Consider the following 15,790-nt stretch of genomic DNA (forward strand, 5'->3'; position numbering starts at 1 on the left):
GACCAGCCCTCTGTGGAGAAAGAACTGGTTCGGGACTATTTCGAAAAGCTGGACGAGCACAAGTCCATGGGGCCAGATGCACTGCATCCGAGAGTGCTAAAGGAGTTGGCGAATGTGATTGCAGAGCCATTGTCCATTATCTTTGAAAACTCATGGCTATGGGGGGAAGTCCCGGACAACTGGAAAAAGGCTAATGTAGTGCCCATCTTTAAAAAAGGGAAGAAGGAGGATCCTGGGAACTACAGGCCAGTCAGCCTCAACTCAGTCCCTGGAAAAATCGTGGAGCAGGTCCTCAAGGTATCAGTTCTGAAGCACTTAGATGAGAGGAAAGTGATCAGGAACAGTCAGCATGGATTCACCAAGGCCAAGTCATGCCTGACTAATCTAATAGTCTTCTATGACGAGATAACTGGTTCTGTGGATGAGGGGAAAGCAGTGGACGTGTTGTTCCTTGACTTTAGCAAAGCTTTTGACACGGTCTCCCACAGTATTCTTGTCAGCAAATTAAAGAAGTATGGGCTGGATGAATGGACTATAAGGTGGATAGAAAGCTGGCTTGATTGTCGGGCTCAACGGGTAGTGATCAATGGCTCCATGTCTAGTTGGCAGCTGGTATCAAGTGCAATGCCCCAAGGGTCGGTCCTCGGGCCGGTTTTGTTCAATATCTTCATAAATGATCTGGAGGATGGTGTGGATTGCACCCTCAGCAAGTTTGCAGATGACACTAAACTGGGAGGAGAGGTAGATAGGATACAGAGGGCCCTAGACAAATTAGAGCTTTGGGCCAGAAGAAATCTGATGAGGTTCAACAAGGACAAGTGCAGTGTCCTGCACTTAGGACTGAAGAATCCCATGCACCGCTACAGACTCAGGACCAAATGGCTCGGCAGCAGTTCTGCAGAAAAGGACCTAGGGGTTACGGTGGATGAGAAGCTGGATATGAGTCGACAGTGTGCCCTTGTTGCCAAGAAGGCAAATGGCATTTTGGGATATATATGTAGGGGCATTGCCAGCAGATCGAGGTATGTGATCGTTCCCCTCTATTCGACATTGATGAGGCCTCATCTGGAGTACTGTGTCCAGTTTTGGGCCCCACACTACAACAAGGATGTGGAAAAATTGGAAAGAGTCTAGTGGAGGGCAACAAAAATGATTAGGGGACTGAAACGCATGACTTATGAGGAGAGGCTGAGGGAAGTGGGATTGTTTAGTCTGTGGCAGAAAAGAATGAGGGGGGATTTGATAGCTGCTTTCAACTACCTGAAAGGGGGTTCCAAAGAGGATGGATATAGACTGTTCTCAGTGGTAGCTGATGACAGAACAAGGAGTAATGGTCTCAAGTTGCAGTGGGGGAGATTTAGGTTGGATATTAGGAAAAACTTTTTCACTAGGAGGGTGGTGAAGCACTGGAATGCGTTACCTAGGGAGGTGGTGGAATCTCCTTCCTCAGATATTTTTAAGGTCAGGCTTGACAAAGCCCTGGCTGGGATGATTTAGTTGGGGATTCGTCTTGCTTTGAGCATGGGTTTGGACTAGATGACCTCCTGAGGTCCCTTCCAACCCTGATATTCTATGATTCTAAGGACTAGTGCAGAGTCCTGCACTTAGGACGGAAGAATCCCACGCACCGCCACAGGGTGGTGACTGACTGGCTAAACAGCAGTTCTGCACAAAAGGACCTGGCAATTACAGTGGACAAGAAACTGGATATGAGTCCGCAGTGTGCCATTGTTGCCAAGAAGGCCAACGGCATATTGGGCTGTATTAGGAGGAGCATTGCCAGCAGATCAAGGGAAGTGATTATTCCCCTCTATTCAGCACTGGTGAGATCACACCTGGAGAATTGCATCCAGTTTTGGTTCCCCCCACTACAGAAGGGATGTGGACAAACTGGAGAGAGTTCAGCAGAGGGCAAAGAAAATGATTAGGGGCTGGGGCACATGACTTATGAGGAGAGGCCGAGGGAACTGGGGTTATTTAATCTGCAGAAGAGATGAGTGAGCGGGGATTTGATAGCTGCTTTCAACTACCTGAAGGGGGTTCCAAAGAGGATGGAGCTCGGCCGTTCTAGGTGATGCCAGATGACAGAACAAGGAGGAATGGTCCCAAGTTGCAGTGGGGGAGGTTTAAGTTGGATATTAGGAAACACTATTTCACGGGGAGGGTTGTGAAGCCCTGGAATGGGTTATCTAGGGAGGTGGTGGAATCTCCTTCTTTAGAGGTTTTTAAGGTCAGGCTTGACAAAGCCCTGGCTGGGGTGGTTTAGTTAGTGCTGGTCCTGTTTGGAGCAGGGGATTGGACTAGATACCTCCTGAGTCCTCCTCTATCCCTAATATTCTATGATTCTATGTTCTAAAACATGAGCTATTTACAAACTCTCCCTCAGCGCTTCTTATGCTTACTACCTGGGGATCTGGCAGCTGAAAAATGAGAGTTCAGGAATTGACTCAGCTTTCTGCTCCCTCCAAATCCCAGCAGAAAGGGTCAGGTTTACAGGAGCCTTTTCAAGACCCTCCATACGAGCAAGCGTCACATTCTGTAGCTTCTGACCATTTACAGCCCAGAGGAAATTGGAGCCTGCCCTTCAGCTCAGCTGTTCCAAGCAGTGCTTCTCACATTGAAACTGAATGGGACGGGTACTTTGTTAAGTTTTTGTTCCTGGAGGGCTTCCACCCCTGCCCCGAGTGGAGGAGCAGGCCTGCTGACAGCAATTTCGGGCTCCAGGGCCAGGGCCATCCCTAAGGGGGTGCAGGGCCCGGGGCAAAAGTGAAGTATCTGTCATTTCCGGGACTGACCCATCACTTCCGGGACCGACTGCGCTGGCCAATTGCGCCAGCATGCAGGGCCCCCCAAAACGCAGGTCCCGGAGCAGTTGCCCTGATTTGCCATACCCTAGGGACAGCTCTGTCCAGGGCAGAACAGTCAATGGGTCCCTAAATCTAGAAATTCAATCATTCTCACTAGAAAGATCCACCTGCCATTTGGGCGGTGCTGCGCTTGTGCTGGCTGGTGCCCAGTGAGCTGCTGCCAGCTCCGCCGCTGGGCGCGCTCTTCTGGCACAGCCAGGGCTTCCACATGCCCCGGCTGCCTTCGCCGCCGCTGGTTCCACTCCATGCGCACCGTGGCTGCGGCCAGGGGCCCCCAGGCCCTTTTAAATCACCTGGGCCCCTGAGCAAATCCCCCCTTTGCCCTCCCCCCCAATCGATGGGCCTGTGGAGGAGCAAGTCTGACAGCAGCCCTAAAGCGACACATAGAAATAAAACACAATTCTAGTGAGAATGATTGAATTTCTAGATTTAGGGGGAAATGGAAATCTTCTCCTTGCCAAGATCTGAGACCAAGGTTCATGTTTCACCCACATCAACTCAACAGCACTGGGAATGGTGAATGTCTTGGGACCTCAGATCTCACTCGGTTTTTATACTGGAAATACTTTGCACTTCTCCTTAAGCACACAAACTGGCACAGGATAAGTATCAAATTCTGCTGCTGTCTGGATGTCCAGTCTTCATATAAAGATAGAAGGTTACCAGCACTATTCCTCAGGATTACAGGCAGAATGACGAGAGATGAGATTTTTCTCCATTAGGATCATAGACTATCAGGGTTGGAAGGGACCTCAGGAGGTCATCTAGTCCAACTCCCTGCTCAAAGCAGGACCAATCCCCAATTTTTGCCCCAGATCCCTAAATGGCCCCCTCAAGGATTGAACTCACAACCCTGGGTTTAGCAGGCCAATGCTCAAACCACTGAGCTATCCCTCCCCCTTAACATTTTAAGATCGCTTATCACTAGCAACAGGAATGTTCCTAGCTCCACAGATGCCTACCTAGGGTCACATGGCAGGGCAAATACCTCGGGAGTGGAGACCAGTGGGGAGAACCCCCTGTGACGCCTGGGTGATCCAGCCCCTGCCTTCAGAGCTACCGTCTCCCTTCATTGCTAGTTCCTGGCTACAGAGGCTTGGCAGAATTCAAATTGTATTGTTCTCTTTTCGATTCATAATATTGAGTTTATCTTTCAACTTTTCTTAGATTTTTTGCTATTTAAATGTTCACCATTGTGGGAAATTATGGGGAGGTCAGACACTAACTATTTAATGACAGTAACGTTGAGGGGAAAGTTACAGCTTTGTGAGCGCTGCACAGTTACCCAGCTCCAGCTGCGCTAACGCCTGAGTCAGCTGTTTGAGCAGAACTGTCAAGCCGTGGGCCATGCAGCATTCATTGCATCGCGCTTTATACACACCGAGGGGGGCACTAGTACATTTTCAAGCAGCATTTTTCTTGCGTTGTCTATCTGTACATTTTTATTATTATCGCTGGAACTATTTCTTGGTGGCTTTGCATGTGAGTGGAGAAATCGTCATTTACTGATATTTCCCAATAAAAATCTAATCCCTCTCAGTGTGAAGAGAGAAGAGATGTGAGGAACAGTATGGGAAGTTTTGGTGAGGATGCCAGCCCAATAATGACGTTGGCTGGGCACAGCTGAGAAGCCTCAGGAAGACCCAACAACTTGGCTTTCTAAAAACAGGGTACTAATTAAACAGTAACCCAGTCCCTGTGCTGAAAAGGGCTCCCTCCTCACTAATTTAGCAGCTATTAATTGAAACCTTTGCACACCTCTCTCAAACACCCTTGACTGCCAACATGGAAGCAATTACAGGGTGTGCCAGACGGCACACCCCCACACGTGAAAAGGAGAGTAACACTGGGGCAGCTTTTCCAGCTAGCATCACAAAATAAAGGCACATCCCAGTGTTCGCTGAGGAGACGGCAACCTGCATGCACGAAAAGTGCTGCCAAAGGGGTGGAGGAAAGTTGAGGTGCTGAGCCAGGAAACAGCTTTATTCCCCCTCCATGTGCTTCACCATCTCCCTGGCCACACTGAAGTGACATTTCCTTATTTCCTGTAATTCCAGCTGCTAGGGGCTGCCACATAGGGACTCCCCAGACTGGGTCTTCTGACTGGGCAGTAAACTCTTGTGTGACGGGGCAGGGAAGAGTGTAGTGCATGCACAACTGAACATGGGGTCCCCCCCCAACGGGCCTAGGTTTCACACACTCTTTTATCCCTTAACAAGAACATAAGAACATAAGAACGGCCATACTTGGTCAGACCAAAGGCCCAGTATCCTGTCCTCTGACAGTGGCCAATGGTAGGTGCCCCAAAGGGAATGAACAGACAGGTTATCATCAAGTGATCCATGCCCTGTCGCCCAATCCCAGCTTCTGCCAAACAGAGGCTAAGGACACCATTCCTGCCCATCCTGACTAATAGCCATTGATGGACCTATCTTCCAAGAATCTATCTAGCTCCGTTTTGAACCCCGTCATAGTATTGGCCTTCACAACACCCTCTGGCAAGGAGTTCCAGAGGTTGACAGTGCGTTGCGTGAAAAAATACTTTCTTGTGTTTGTTTTAACCCTGCTACCTACTAATTTCATTTGGTGGCCCCTTATGTTCTTGTATTATGAGAAGGAGTAAATAATACTTCCTTATTTGCTTTCTCTATACCACTCATGATTTTATAGACCTCTATCATATCCCCCCTTAGTCATCTCTTTTCCAAGCTGAAGAGTCCCAGTCTTATTAATCTCTCCTCATACGGAAGCTGTTTTATACCCCTAATAATTTTTGTTGCCCTTTCTGAACCTTTTCCAATTCCAATGTATCTTTTTTGAGATATCTATCTGCATGAGATATCTATCTGCATGCAGGTTTCAGAGTAACAGCCGTGTTAGTCTGTATTCGCAAAAAGAAAAGGAGTACTTGTGGCACCTTAGAGACTAACCAATTTATTTGAGCATGAGCTTTCGTGAGCTACAGCTCACTTCATCGGATGCATGCCGTGGAAACTGCAGCAGACTTTATTTATACACAGAGAATATGAAAAAATACCTCCTCCCACCCCACTGTCCTGCTGGTAATAGCTTATCTAAAGTGATCATCAGGTGGGCCATTTCCAGCACAATGGCCCACCTGATGATCACTTTAGATAAGCTATTACCAGCAGGACAGTGGGGTGGGAGGAGGTATTTTTTCATATTCTCTGTGTATAAATAAAGTCTGCTGCAGTTTCCACGGCATGCATCCGATGAAGTGAGCTGTAGCTCACGAAAGCTCATGCTCAAATAAATTGGTTAGTCTCTAAGGTGCCACAAGTACTCCTTTTCTATCTGCATGCAGTATTCAAGGACTCTATCCATTGCTTATGAAGGGGGGTGCCTTGGGCTTCCTCCAGCCTGCTCCATCTGAGAGCAAGCGGCAGCTCTCCTTCATTGGCAAAACAGAGAAAACAACCCAAACGCTCTGTATCCAAACCCAGGGGAGAAGAGTGCCTGGTCCGGTGGGGTGTGGTGGGCTGGGGTTGGCAACTGGACACAGAGACTTTCTTCTCTAGGTCACCAAGCCAAATCCAACACATGTCATCAGTGGGTGAGCATCTGAGAATACGGGGTGCAGCGTAGGGGACATGCTGGGAGAACATAGGGGACCTGCAGCTGAGAGCAAGGTAACATTGACAGGAAATGAAAATGTGGGTGCACCAGAGTTGGAGGCCCCTGGGAAAGGAGTCTCGGGTGTCAGTTCAGTCCCCACTGGACACGTGACCTCTCACAAAACTACCATCACAACTGGCACCAGTTGGCCCCTTTGCCGTCAGACTCAGCAGAGAAGCCAAGGATTCCTCCACACCCTTGACAGTAGATGGCTCCTGGAGCCAGGGCTCAGGCCCATAGGCTCCCTGTATAGCAGTGGCTCTCAAACCTTTTTACGGGTGACCCCTTTCACATAGCAAGCCTCTGAGTGTGACCCCCCCCTATAAATTAAAAACACTTTTTTATATATTTAACACCATTATAAATGCTGGAGGCAAAGTGGGATTTGGGGTGGAGGTTGACAGCTCGTGATCCCCCGTGTAATAACCTCGCGACCCCCTGAGGGGTCCCCCAGTTTGAGAACCCCTGCTGTACAGGACCCATTCTGTGCAGACACCTTTCAGCAGTCTGGAGCTCCCTTCAAAAACTGCTTTTCCCTCTAACAATACTGTCAGCATCCGAAAACCCAGGAATAACACTAGCCCTGAACTCCCCTGCAGCACAAGGAGGCGGGCTCAGTGAGCCTTGCCAGAGCCTGCCACACTGACAGCTCTGCACTGGAAAGAGGAGGTACTCCTGAAGTGATGCTGCATTACCGACACATGTACACAGGGGCCTCAGCCAGGATCCCAGCATGCCTCTACTTTGCAAATCTACCGGATCCTCTTACTCTGAGCTGTGAAGAAGAGACAGAAGAGGGCAGAATGAGCCCATGTTTCCCAAAAGCAGCCGTTTACTATATCAATCACAAACACCTCTGTGGAACTTAGTCCTTCAGCTGAAGAAACACAGACTTTTACCATAGGTGTCAACTCCTTTAGCTGCCGGTATTTAGCTGTGACACTCTGAGTTAGTTTCCCAGACCTGAAGGAGAGCTCTGTGTAAGCTCCAAAGCTTGTCTCTCTGACCAACAGAAGTTGGTCCAATGAAAGCAATTACCTCACCCTCCTTGTCTCTGTAGCAGCAAATACGTCCCTTACCTTCTCTATAGGCCCAGCTGCTGGCAGGCAACATCATTCTCACACGCAGGCGGCTGCAGTCGCACCCCACGCCCACAGCACGCACAGCCAGCAGACACAAGATTTACAGTGAGGGAGCTTTGCATGAAGCACTGAAACCCTGAAGCAGCTTTGATTGTCTAAATCAGCACCAGGAGTCGACCCGCACTCTGGACACACCAGGCACTGAGTTGCCCAGGGTTGCTGCTGCGGGTGGGTTTACTCACTGATTTCCAGCTGCCTTTGAATCCTCCCTTTGCAGCGCTCCCTGTAGTCAGACTGGGTGGCATTGTACTCAGACATCACCTCCACAAACTTGCGCGACAATGTGGAATGCTGGAGAGAGAAGAGTAACAAAGAAAGTCACATTTTACTTAGTCCCATAGGGAGGGGGGCCATTCTCCATCAAGGCTTTTGTCAGGGTGAAGAAATTCACAGCTCTGAACCGCACATCACTAAAACTCCCCCACCCCACCTGCCATTTTCATCCCAGATAGAGTAACCCAGGTGACAACTGCACAGACATTCTACAGCTTCTGCAGAAATATCATCTGATGACATCAACCAGGTGGGGTTAAGGCAGCTTGTCATGAATATTTATCACCCTGAGTACAAACCTGATGATATTTTACCACCTGTCAAAGGAAAATATTTGCCTGCGAGCAGAAAGTTTGGAAAGAGAAAATGTTCCTGGTTTAATTTAAATCTGAGAGCTACAATCAGCCGTTATTCCTGCCGTACTCAGGAAGATGCCCAGAGAAGTCACTGAGATTTGCTGAGCAGAAAGCTAAGCAAATTTCTCATGATCAGTGGCACCGGAGTCAGAGGGCTCTGTTCCCTGGAAGGACTGTTACTGAGGGGACACCTGTGAATCAGGACTGGAAGCAAGGCAGCCACTTGGACAAAGAGCCCTGCAGAAAGGTTAATAAAACTCCACTTGCTCAATGTAACCTGCATACAGCCTCGCTCTTTGCTAACTCACAGCATCTGCAGCGCAGCAGCTGGTTGCGTGAGCCCTGGGACTGGGTCTGCAGCCCTGGGTTTTGCAGGCACAAACCTCGTCCAGCAACAGACCCGGTGGAAGGAGGAGTTTGAGCTGTGCACAGACCAGCCGTGCAGGATGATGCCACCAGCAGGAAAATAAAACAGTTATTTTACCTTATTGGGGAGCAAGGGAGAGAGGGCTGCACCCCTGGGGAGCTCAGCACTGCCTCAAGCCTCACAGCAGGCCTATGGCTCCCCAAAGCCCAATTAAACTGCGGAGCGATGCAGGTTCTTCACTTGAGACCAGTGCAGAGGGGAGGGGATAGAGCCCAGTGTCACTATACACAGGCTGCTCCATGCAATTTTGGGGACTTGACAGAGTACCTAATTCAGGCTAGTCTGCAGCACTTGGGGTCACCACCTGCAGGAGCAGCTGCTCTAGGAAGGCCATCTCACATTAGACGATGCTTAGTCCTGGGGCATGCAGTGTCAGCCTCAAGACAAAGAATGGAAGCCTGCCGAGGCATAACACATTGGAAGTACAGCATGTCATGTTTTTCTGGACCCAAACAGAAAAAGATGGCCACCCAGTAATGATGCAATCAGCCCACAAACCCCTAGAGACAATTCTGGCAAAGCCCCTTCTTAGGGCTCCAAAGAGATGGCAACGCATGCTGATGAACCTCCAGTGCTACAGATAGAGATCAGACATTGTCCAGGACAATTACTGGGGTTAGCTGACACCCTGAGCAGGGGATACACACCAGCATCCACAAGATGGGGGAAGGGAATTAGGAGATGAATCTGGAATGCCCAGTTGAAAAGGGACCTGGGTGGAGCTGTTAAAAGTCTAGTTGGCAGTGCAGCAGGGCTAAGGCAGGCTCCCTGCCTGCCCTGGCTCCATGCAGCTCCCAGAAGCGGCTGGCATGTCTCTGCAGCCCCTAGGTCCAGGGGCGATCAGGGAAGCTCCGTGCGCTGCCCCCGCCCCGAGCTCCACAGCTCCCATTGGCCAGGAATTGCGGCCAGTGGGAGCTGTAGGGGCAGCACCTGTGGGCAGTGCACAGAGCCCTCTGGCCCCTGCACCTAGGAGCTGGAGATGCCAGTTGCTTCCGGGAGCCACACGGAGCCAGGGCAGGCAGGAAGCCTGCCTTAGCCCCACTTCGCCACCAACTGGGAGCCGCCTGAGGTAAGCGCCACTCGGCTGGAGCCCGTACAGGGTGGAACCCCTTCCTGCACCCTAACTCCCTCCCGGAGCCCACACCCAGCCCTGTACCCCAACCCCCTGCCCCAGACCTGAGCCTCTTCCTGCACCCCAAATCCCTCGGCTCCAGCGTGGAGTCTCTCCTACACCCCAAACCCCTCATTCCCGGCCCCACCCCAGAGCCTGCACCCTCATCCAGAGCCCTCACCCCCTCCTGCACCCCAACACCCTGCCCCAGCCTGGAGCCTCCTCCCACGCCCTGAACCCCTAATTTCTGGCCCCATCCCACAGCCCACACTCCCTTCTGCACCGCAACCCCCTGCCACAGCCCAGTGAAAATGAGTAAGGGACAGGGAGAGCAAGCAACAGAGGGAGGAGGAATGGAGTGACTGGGAGCGGAGCCTTAGAGAAGGGGCGGGACAGGGCGCAGGGCAAGGGTGTTCAGTTTTGTGCAATTAGAAAGTTGGCAACCCTACCCAGTTTCAACTGCAAAGCTGATGGAAATCAACGAGGGTACAGCAAAGGACGTCCAACTACAGACAGTCCAGAAAGTGATCCTAGCAGAGAGGCTAGATAACAAAAACCAGTTACCTGCCGGAATAGAATCATAGAGGTTTTTAAGGCCTGGCTTGACAAAGCCCTGGCTGGGATGATTTAGTTGGGGTTGGTCCTGCTTTGAGCAGGGGGTTGGACTAGATGACCTCCTGAGGTCCCTTCCAACCCTGATCTTCTATGATTCTATGATTTCAAATTAAAGATGAGCTCAGTGTGCAGGATGGAATTACACAAAGGGATTTGTGATGGGGTGTACCTGGCTCTTTGGTGCCCTCTGCTGGAGACCCTGCAGTCCTACTATGCTCCAGGAAGGAGCAGCGGAGGTGGGTCATAGAATCATCCACATCCCTTCTGTAGTGGGTGGGATCAAAACTGGATGCATGCTACTCGCACCTGCAGGTCCCACCCCCACAGCTCCCAATGGGAGCTGCAGCAGCCAGCGCTTGTGACGGGAGCAGCGCACCCAGCCCCCTGACCCCTCCGCCACCTAGGATCTGCAGGTACATGGAGCTGTGTAGGGAGCCCCTGCCAGCCCTCTTCCCCCCGCCATCAACAACAGCGGGGTCCCCCGAGCCACCTCCCCCCACACCTGCAGCGCCCCCAGACCACCCCCCTCCCCCCCAGAGCACCGGCCTTCCCCCGCCCAAGTTTTAGTCGTGGGTATTTTTAGTAAAAGTTATGGACAGGTTGTTTACTGCCTGTGACCTGTCCTTGACTTTTACTAAAAATACCCGTGACTAAAGCGCAGCCTTACTCATTGGGAATGAAACAAGGATCTCCAGAGCGGGCCACAATGTGCATGTAACAGTGACTGTTCGAAGCTCATTGCAGAGCTTGGCCAATAGGTGGCACTGCTGGCCCTAGAGCTAGACTGGACCCTCAAGAGCAGGGGTTTTCAAACTTTTTTTCTGGTGACCCAGTTGAAGAAAATTGTTGATGCCTGCGACCCACCGAGCTGGGGATGAGGAGTTTGGGGTGTGGGAGGGGCTCAGGGCTGGGGCAGAGGGTTGGGGTGCAGGGGTGAGGCTCAGAATGAGGGGTTCAGGGTGTAGGAGGGGGCTCAGGGCAGGGGGGTTGGGGAGCGGGACGGGGTCAGGGCTCTGGGCTGGGGGTGCAGGCTCTGGGGTGGAGCTGGGGATGAGGGGTTTGCGGTGCAGGAGGGGACTCTGGGTTTGGGGGTGGCTCAGGGCTGGGGCAGGGGATTGGGGTGTGTGGGGTGAGGGCTCTGGGCTGAGGGTGAAGGCTCCATGGACCCTCTGCCTAGGAGCCAGATCTGCTGCTGGCCGCTTCCGGGGCGCAGCACGGTGTCAGAACAGGCAGGGACTAGCCTGCCTTAGCTGGGCAGCACCCCCGACTGGACTTTTAATGGCCCGGTGGGCCGTGTTGACCAGAGCCGCCACAACCCAGTGCCTTATGTTCCGTGACCCAGTTCTGGGTTGCGACTGGCAGTTTGAAAACCATTGCTCAAGACGAATGCTTGTGGTCCTCCTGGGCCACTGGGTTAAGAGGAATGTGCGTATTTGAGCAGCCAGTGAAAATGTGTTTTCTGAAGAGCTCCCTGCTTTTTTCAGAGGGGCATCCTTGAGTCAGCCCATTGCTGTGGGGAGGTGTAAGGGGGCGTTGTCTCCTCAAGCCTACAAGTTAATTGTTTTAGCTCCAAATTCCTAATTCATTTCCTAATGCTGATTATAACGTTTATGAGCACCAGCAAGACAACTGGGTATAACCTGCCCCGTGCTCACTTAGCCTGAGATGCTTGTGATGAAGTCAGCTTATCATGGGACCTGGAGCTGTGCTGAGGGGAACCCCAGGAAGGCAAGGCAAGGTTTGAAGCAGGGGGACCTGCCCCATCTCATGCCCTGAGGGGCTGTTCAGTCAATGTCATGCTCCCTATTTAGGAGGAGCAGTCCCAACTTTTCTCTTATGAAATCTCTAATTTTTGCACACTGTCCCTCTCAACTGCGCTATCAGGCCTATCTATCATGGAGTTCAAGAGCTGCAAAGTCTCTGTGTGTAGCTCTCCAGTGCGGGTGGATATGGGAGAGTTACAATTTATGCAGAATGCTTGGTTTATGCTGAATCTTTGCAGCTCCCCTGTAACACCAGCTCTAGTTCACAGCACAACCCATGGAAAGAATGACTGACTCAGTGTTTCCTTTCTAACAGACCCTCCAGCTCTGTTTATCATTGAGGCCCAGGGGACGCTTTGCTGGAGCACACCATGATGACTATGGCCTTAAATGTTTTAACTGTTCTCCATTCAGCTGGTGAACAGGGACTGTTCTCCAAGAACTCAGCTGCCTCTCAGATTCACAGGCCCACAGCAGAACAGAACACTATGATCTTGATGTCTTCCTTTCCATTTAACAGGGAAGTGCTCCAGAAAATCTGTGAATAACAATTAACAAGACCCAAGTGGAATACAGACACTGACCACAGCTGGGTGCTCAATGCAGAGCTCATTGACTGTGATTTGTGGTGTGTGCTAAGGGGTCATGCAGGAATGCAGGCTCTGGGATCCGGCTCAGTACCTGATTTAGGCCTGCTCTACACTACGAGTTTATATTGGATTTAGCAGCGTTAAATCGAATTAACCCTGCACCTGTCCACACAACTAAGCCATTTTTTTCGACATAAAGGGCTCTTAAAACCAATTTCTGTACTCCTCCCCAACGAGGGGATTAGTGCTGAAATCGACATCGCCGTTTTGAATTAGGGTTAGTGTGGATGCAATTCGAAGGTATTGGCCTCCGGGAGCTATCCCACAGTGCTCCATTGTGACTGCTTTGGACAGCACTCTCAACTCGGATGCACTGGCCAGGTGTACAGGAAAAGCCCTGGGAACTTTTGAATCTCATTTCCTGTTTGGCCAGGCGAGCTCATCAGCACAGGTGACCATGCAGTCCCAGAATCGAAAAAGAGCTCCAGCGTGGACCGAACGGGAGGTACTGGATCTGATCACTGTATGGGGAGAGGAATCCGTGCTATCAGAACTCCGTTCCAAAAGACGAAATGCCAAAACATTTCAAAAAATCTCCGAGGCCATGAGGGACAGAGGCTACAGCAGTGCTGGGTGACACTTAAGGAGCTCAGAGAAGCGTTCCAGAAAACCAAAGAATCAAACGGATGCTCCGGGACAGAGCCCCGGACATGCTGCTTCTACGCTGAGCTGCATGCAATTCTAGGGGGGGCCGCCACCACTACCCCACCCTGTCCATGGACTCCGATGATGGGGTACTCTCCACCATGCCTGAAGATTTTGCGGACAGGGAAGATGATGAGGAGGAGGACGAACTTGAGGAGAGCACCCAGCACACCGTTCTCCCCGACAGCCAGGATCTTTTTATCACCCTGACTGAAATACCCTCCCAACCCAATGAAGCCAGAGAAGGGACCTCTGGTGAGTGTACCTTTTTAAATATAATACATGTTATAAAAGCAAGCGTTTTTTAAATGATTAAGTAGCCCTGAGGACTTGGGATCATTCGTGGCCAGTACAGCTACTGGAAAAGTCTGTTAACTTGTCTGGGGATAGAGCGGAAATCCTCCAGGGACATCTCCATGAAGCTCTCCTGGAGGTACTCTAAAAGCCTTTGCAGAAGGTTTCTGGGGAGAGCAGCCTTATTCTGTCCTCCATGGTAGGACACTTTACCATGCCATGCTAGTAGCAAGTAATCAAAGCCTGGCAGCATATGGTCCCGGTGTTTGCTGGCATTCAAGCCACATCTGTTCTTTATCTCTCTGTGTTAGCCTCAGGAGAGTGATATCATTCATAGTAACCTGGTTGAAATAGGGGAATTTAATTAAGGGGACATTCAGAGGTGGCCGTTCCTACTGGGCTGTTTACCTGTGGTTGAAAAGAAATAGTCCCCACTGTTAGCCAAGCGGGGCGGTGGGGGGCATTGGCACTGAGCTGTTCGCGTTTGGCTTGCAGGGATCTTCCCTGATATCAGTCACGCGGTGGGGGGAGGGGTAAAGCAATCATCCCGGAGAATTGGATGGGGGGTGGTTAGTTTGGTTTCTGCTGCTGCACGTTAACAAGAAAACTGTAGCACTAAATGGCCAACTCAACGTGCTTTGCTTGGTATGGGAGAGGAGGCGCTGCTGTTATGAAGGTTGCAGAAGCTGAAAGACTATGGCTTACCATGGCCTCCTACAAGCCAAATTCTGTTGCCTGGTCCTGCGTGTGTGATCTCGAACACCAAAGCCGCAGGCACTCAATATAAGATGCAAAATGCAGCCTAGTACCAAAATCACATGTGCTATGTAATGTGAATAGTGTTGTTCACCGTGAAAGAGTATAGCCATTGTTCTGTAAAATGTATCTTTTAAAATATTTCACTCCCTTTTTTTCCTCCACTATAAGGTGGGTAGAAAGCTGGCTAGATTGTCGGGCTCCATGGGTAGTGATCAATGGCTCCATGTCTAGTTGGCAGCCGGTATCAAGTGGAGTGCCCCAAGGGTCGGTCCTGGGGCCGGTTTTGTTCAATATCTTCATAAATGATCTGGAGGATGGTGTGGATTGCACTCTCAGCAAATTTGCGGATGATACTAAACTGGGAGGAGTGGTAGATACGCTGGAGGGGAGGGATAGGATACAGAAGGACCTAGACAAAATTGGAGGATTGGGCCAAAAGAAATCTGATGAGGTTCAATAAGGATAAGTGCAGGGTCCTGCACTTAGGATGGAAGAATCCAATGCACCGCTACAGACTAGGGACCGAATGGCTAGGCAGCAGTTCTGCGGAAAAGGACCTAGGGGTGACAGTGGACGAGAAGCTGGATATGAGTCAGCAGTGTGCCCTTGTTGCCAAGAAGGCCAATGGCATTTTGGGATGTATAAGTAGGGGCATAGCGAGCAGATTGAGGGACGTGATCGTTCCCCTCTATTCGACATTGGTGAGGCCTCATCTGGAGTACTGTGTCCAGTTTTGGGCCCCACACTACAAGAAGGATGTGGATAAATTGGAGAGAGTCCAAGGAAGGGCAACAAAAATGATTAGGGGTCTAGAACACATGAGTTATGAGGAGAGGCTGAGGGAGCTGGGATTGTTTAGCCTGCAGAAGAGAAGAATGAGGGGGGATTTGATAGCTGCTTTCAACTACCTGAAAGGGAGTTCCAAAGAGGATGGCTCTAGACTGTTCTCAATGGTAGCAGTTCATAGAATCATAGAATATCAGGGTTGGAAGGGACCCCTGAAGGTCATCTAGTCCAACCCCCTGCTCGAAGCAGGACCAATTCCCAGTTAAATCATCCCAGCCAGGGCTTTGTCAAGCCTGACCTTAAAAACCTCTAAGGAAGGAGATTCTACCACCTCCCTAGGTAACGCATTCCAGTGTTTCACCACCCTCTTAGTGAAAAAGTTTTTCCTAATATCCAATCTAAACCTCCCCCACTGCAACTTGAGACCATTACTCCTCGTTCTGTCATCTGCTACCATTGAGAACAG

General features: G+C 50.7%; 1 protein-coding gene across 9 annotated transcripts in view; it reads right to left on the reverse strand.

Moving 5' to 3' along the window:
* The window catches only part of STX1A (syntaxin 1A), a 337,512-nt gene that overhangs the window by 44,157 nt on the left and 277,565 nt on the right, over positions 1-15,790 (reverse strand). For all 9 annotated transcript variants that reach the window (XM_084651118.1, XM_084651122.1, XM_084651123.1 and 6 more), the window contains one exon: positions 7,828-7,936. In XM_084651118.1, the coding sequence (XP_084507244.1) occupies positions 7,828-7,936 (109 nt within the window). The remainder of the gene's footprint in view (positions 1-7,827; positions 7,937-15,790) is intronic.

Source organism: Lepidochelys olivacea (assembly GCF_965140295.1).
Source record: "Lepidochelys olivacea isolate rLepOli2 genome assembly, chromosome: 17".
In the NCBI taxonomy this organism is placed as follows: Eukaryota; Metazoa; Chordata; order Testudines; family Cheloniidae; genus Lepidochelys; species Lepidochelys olivacea.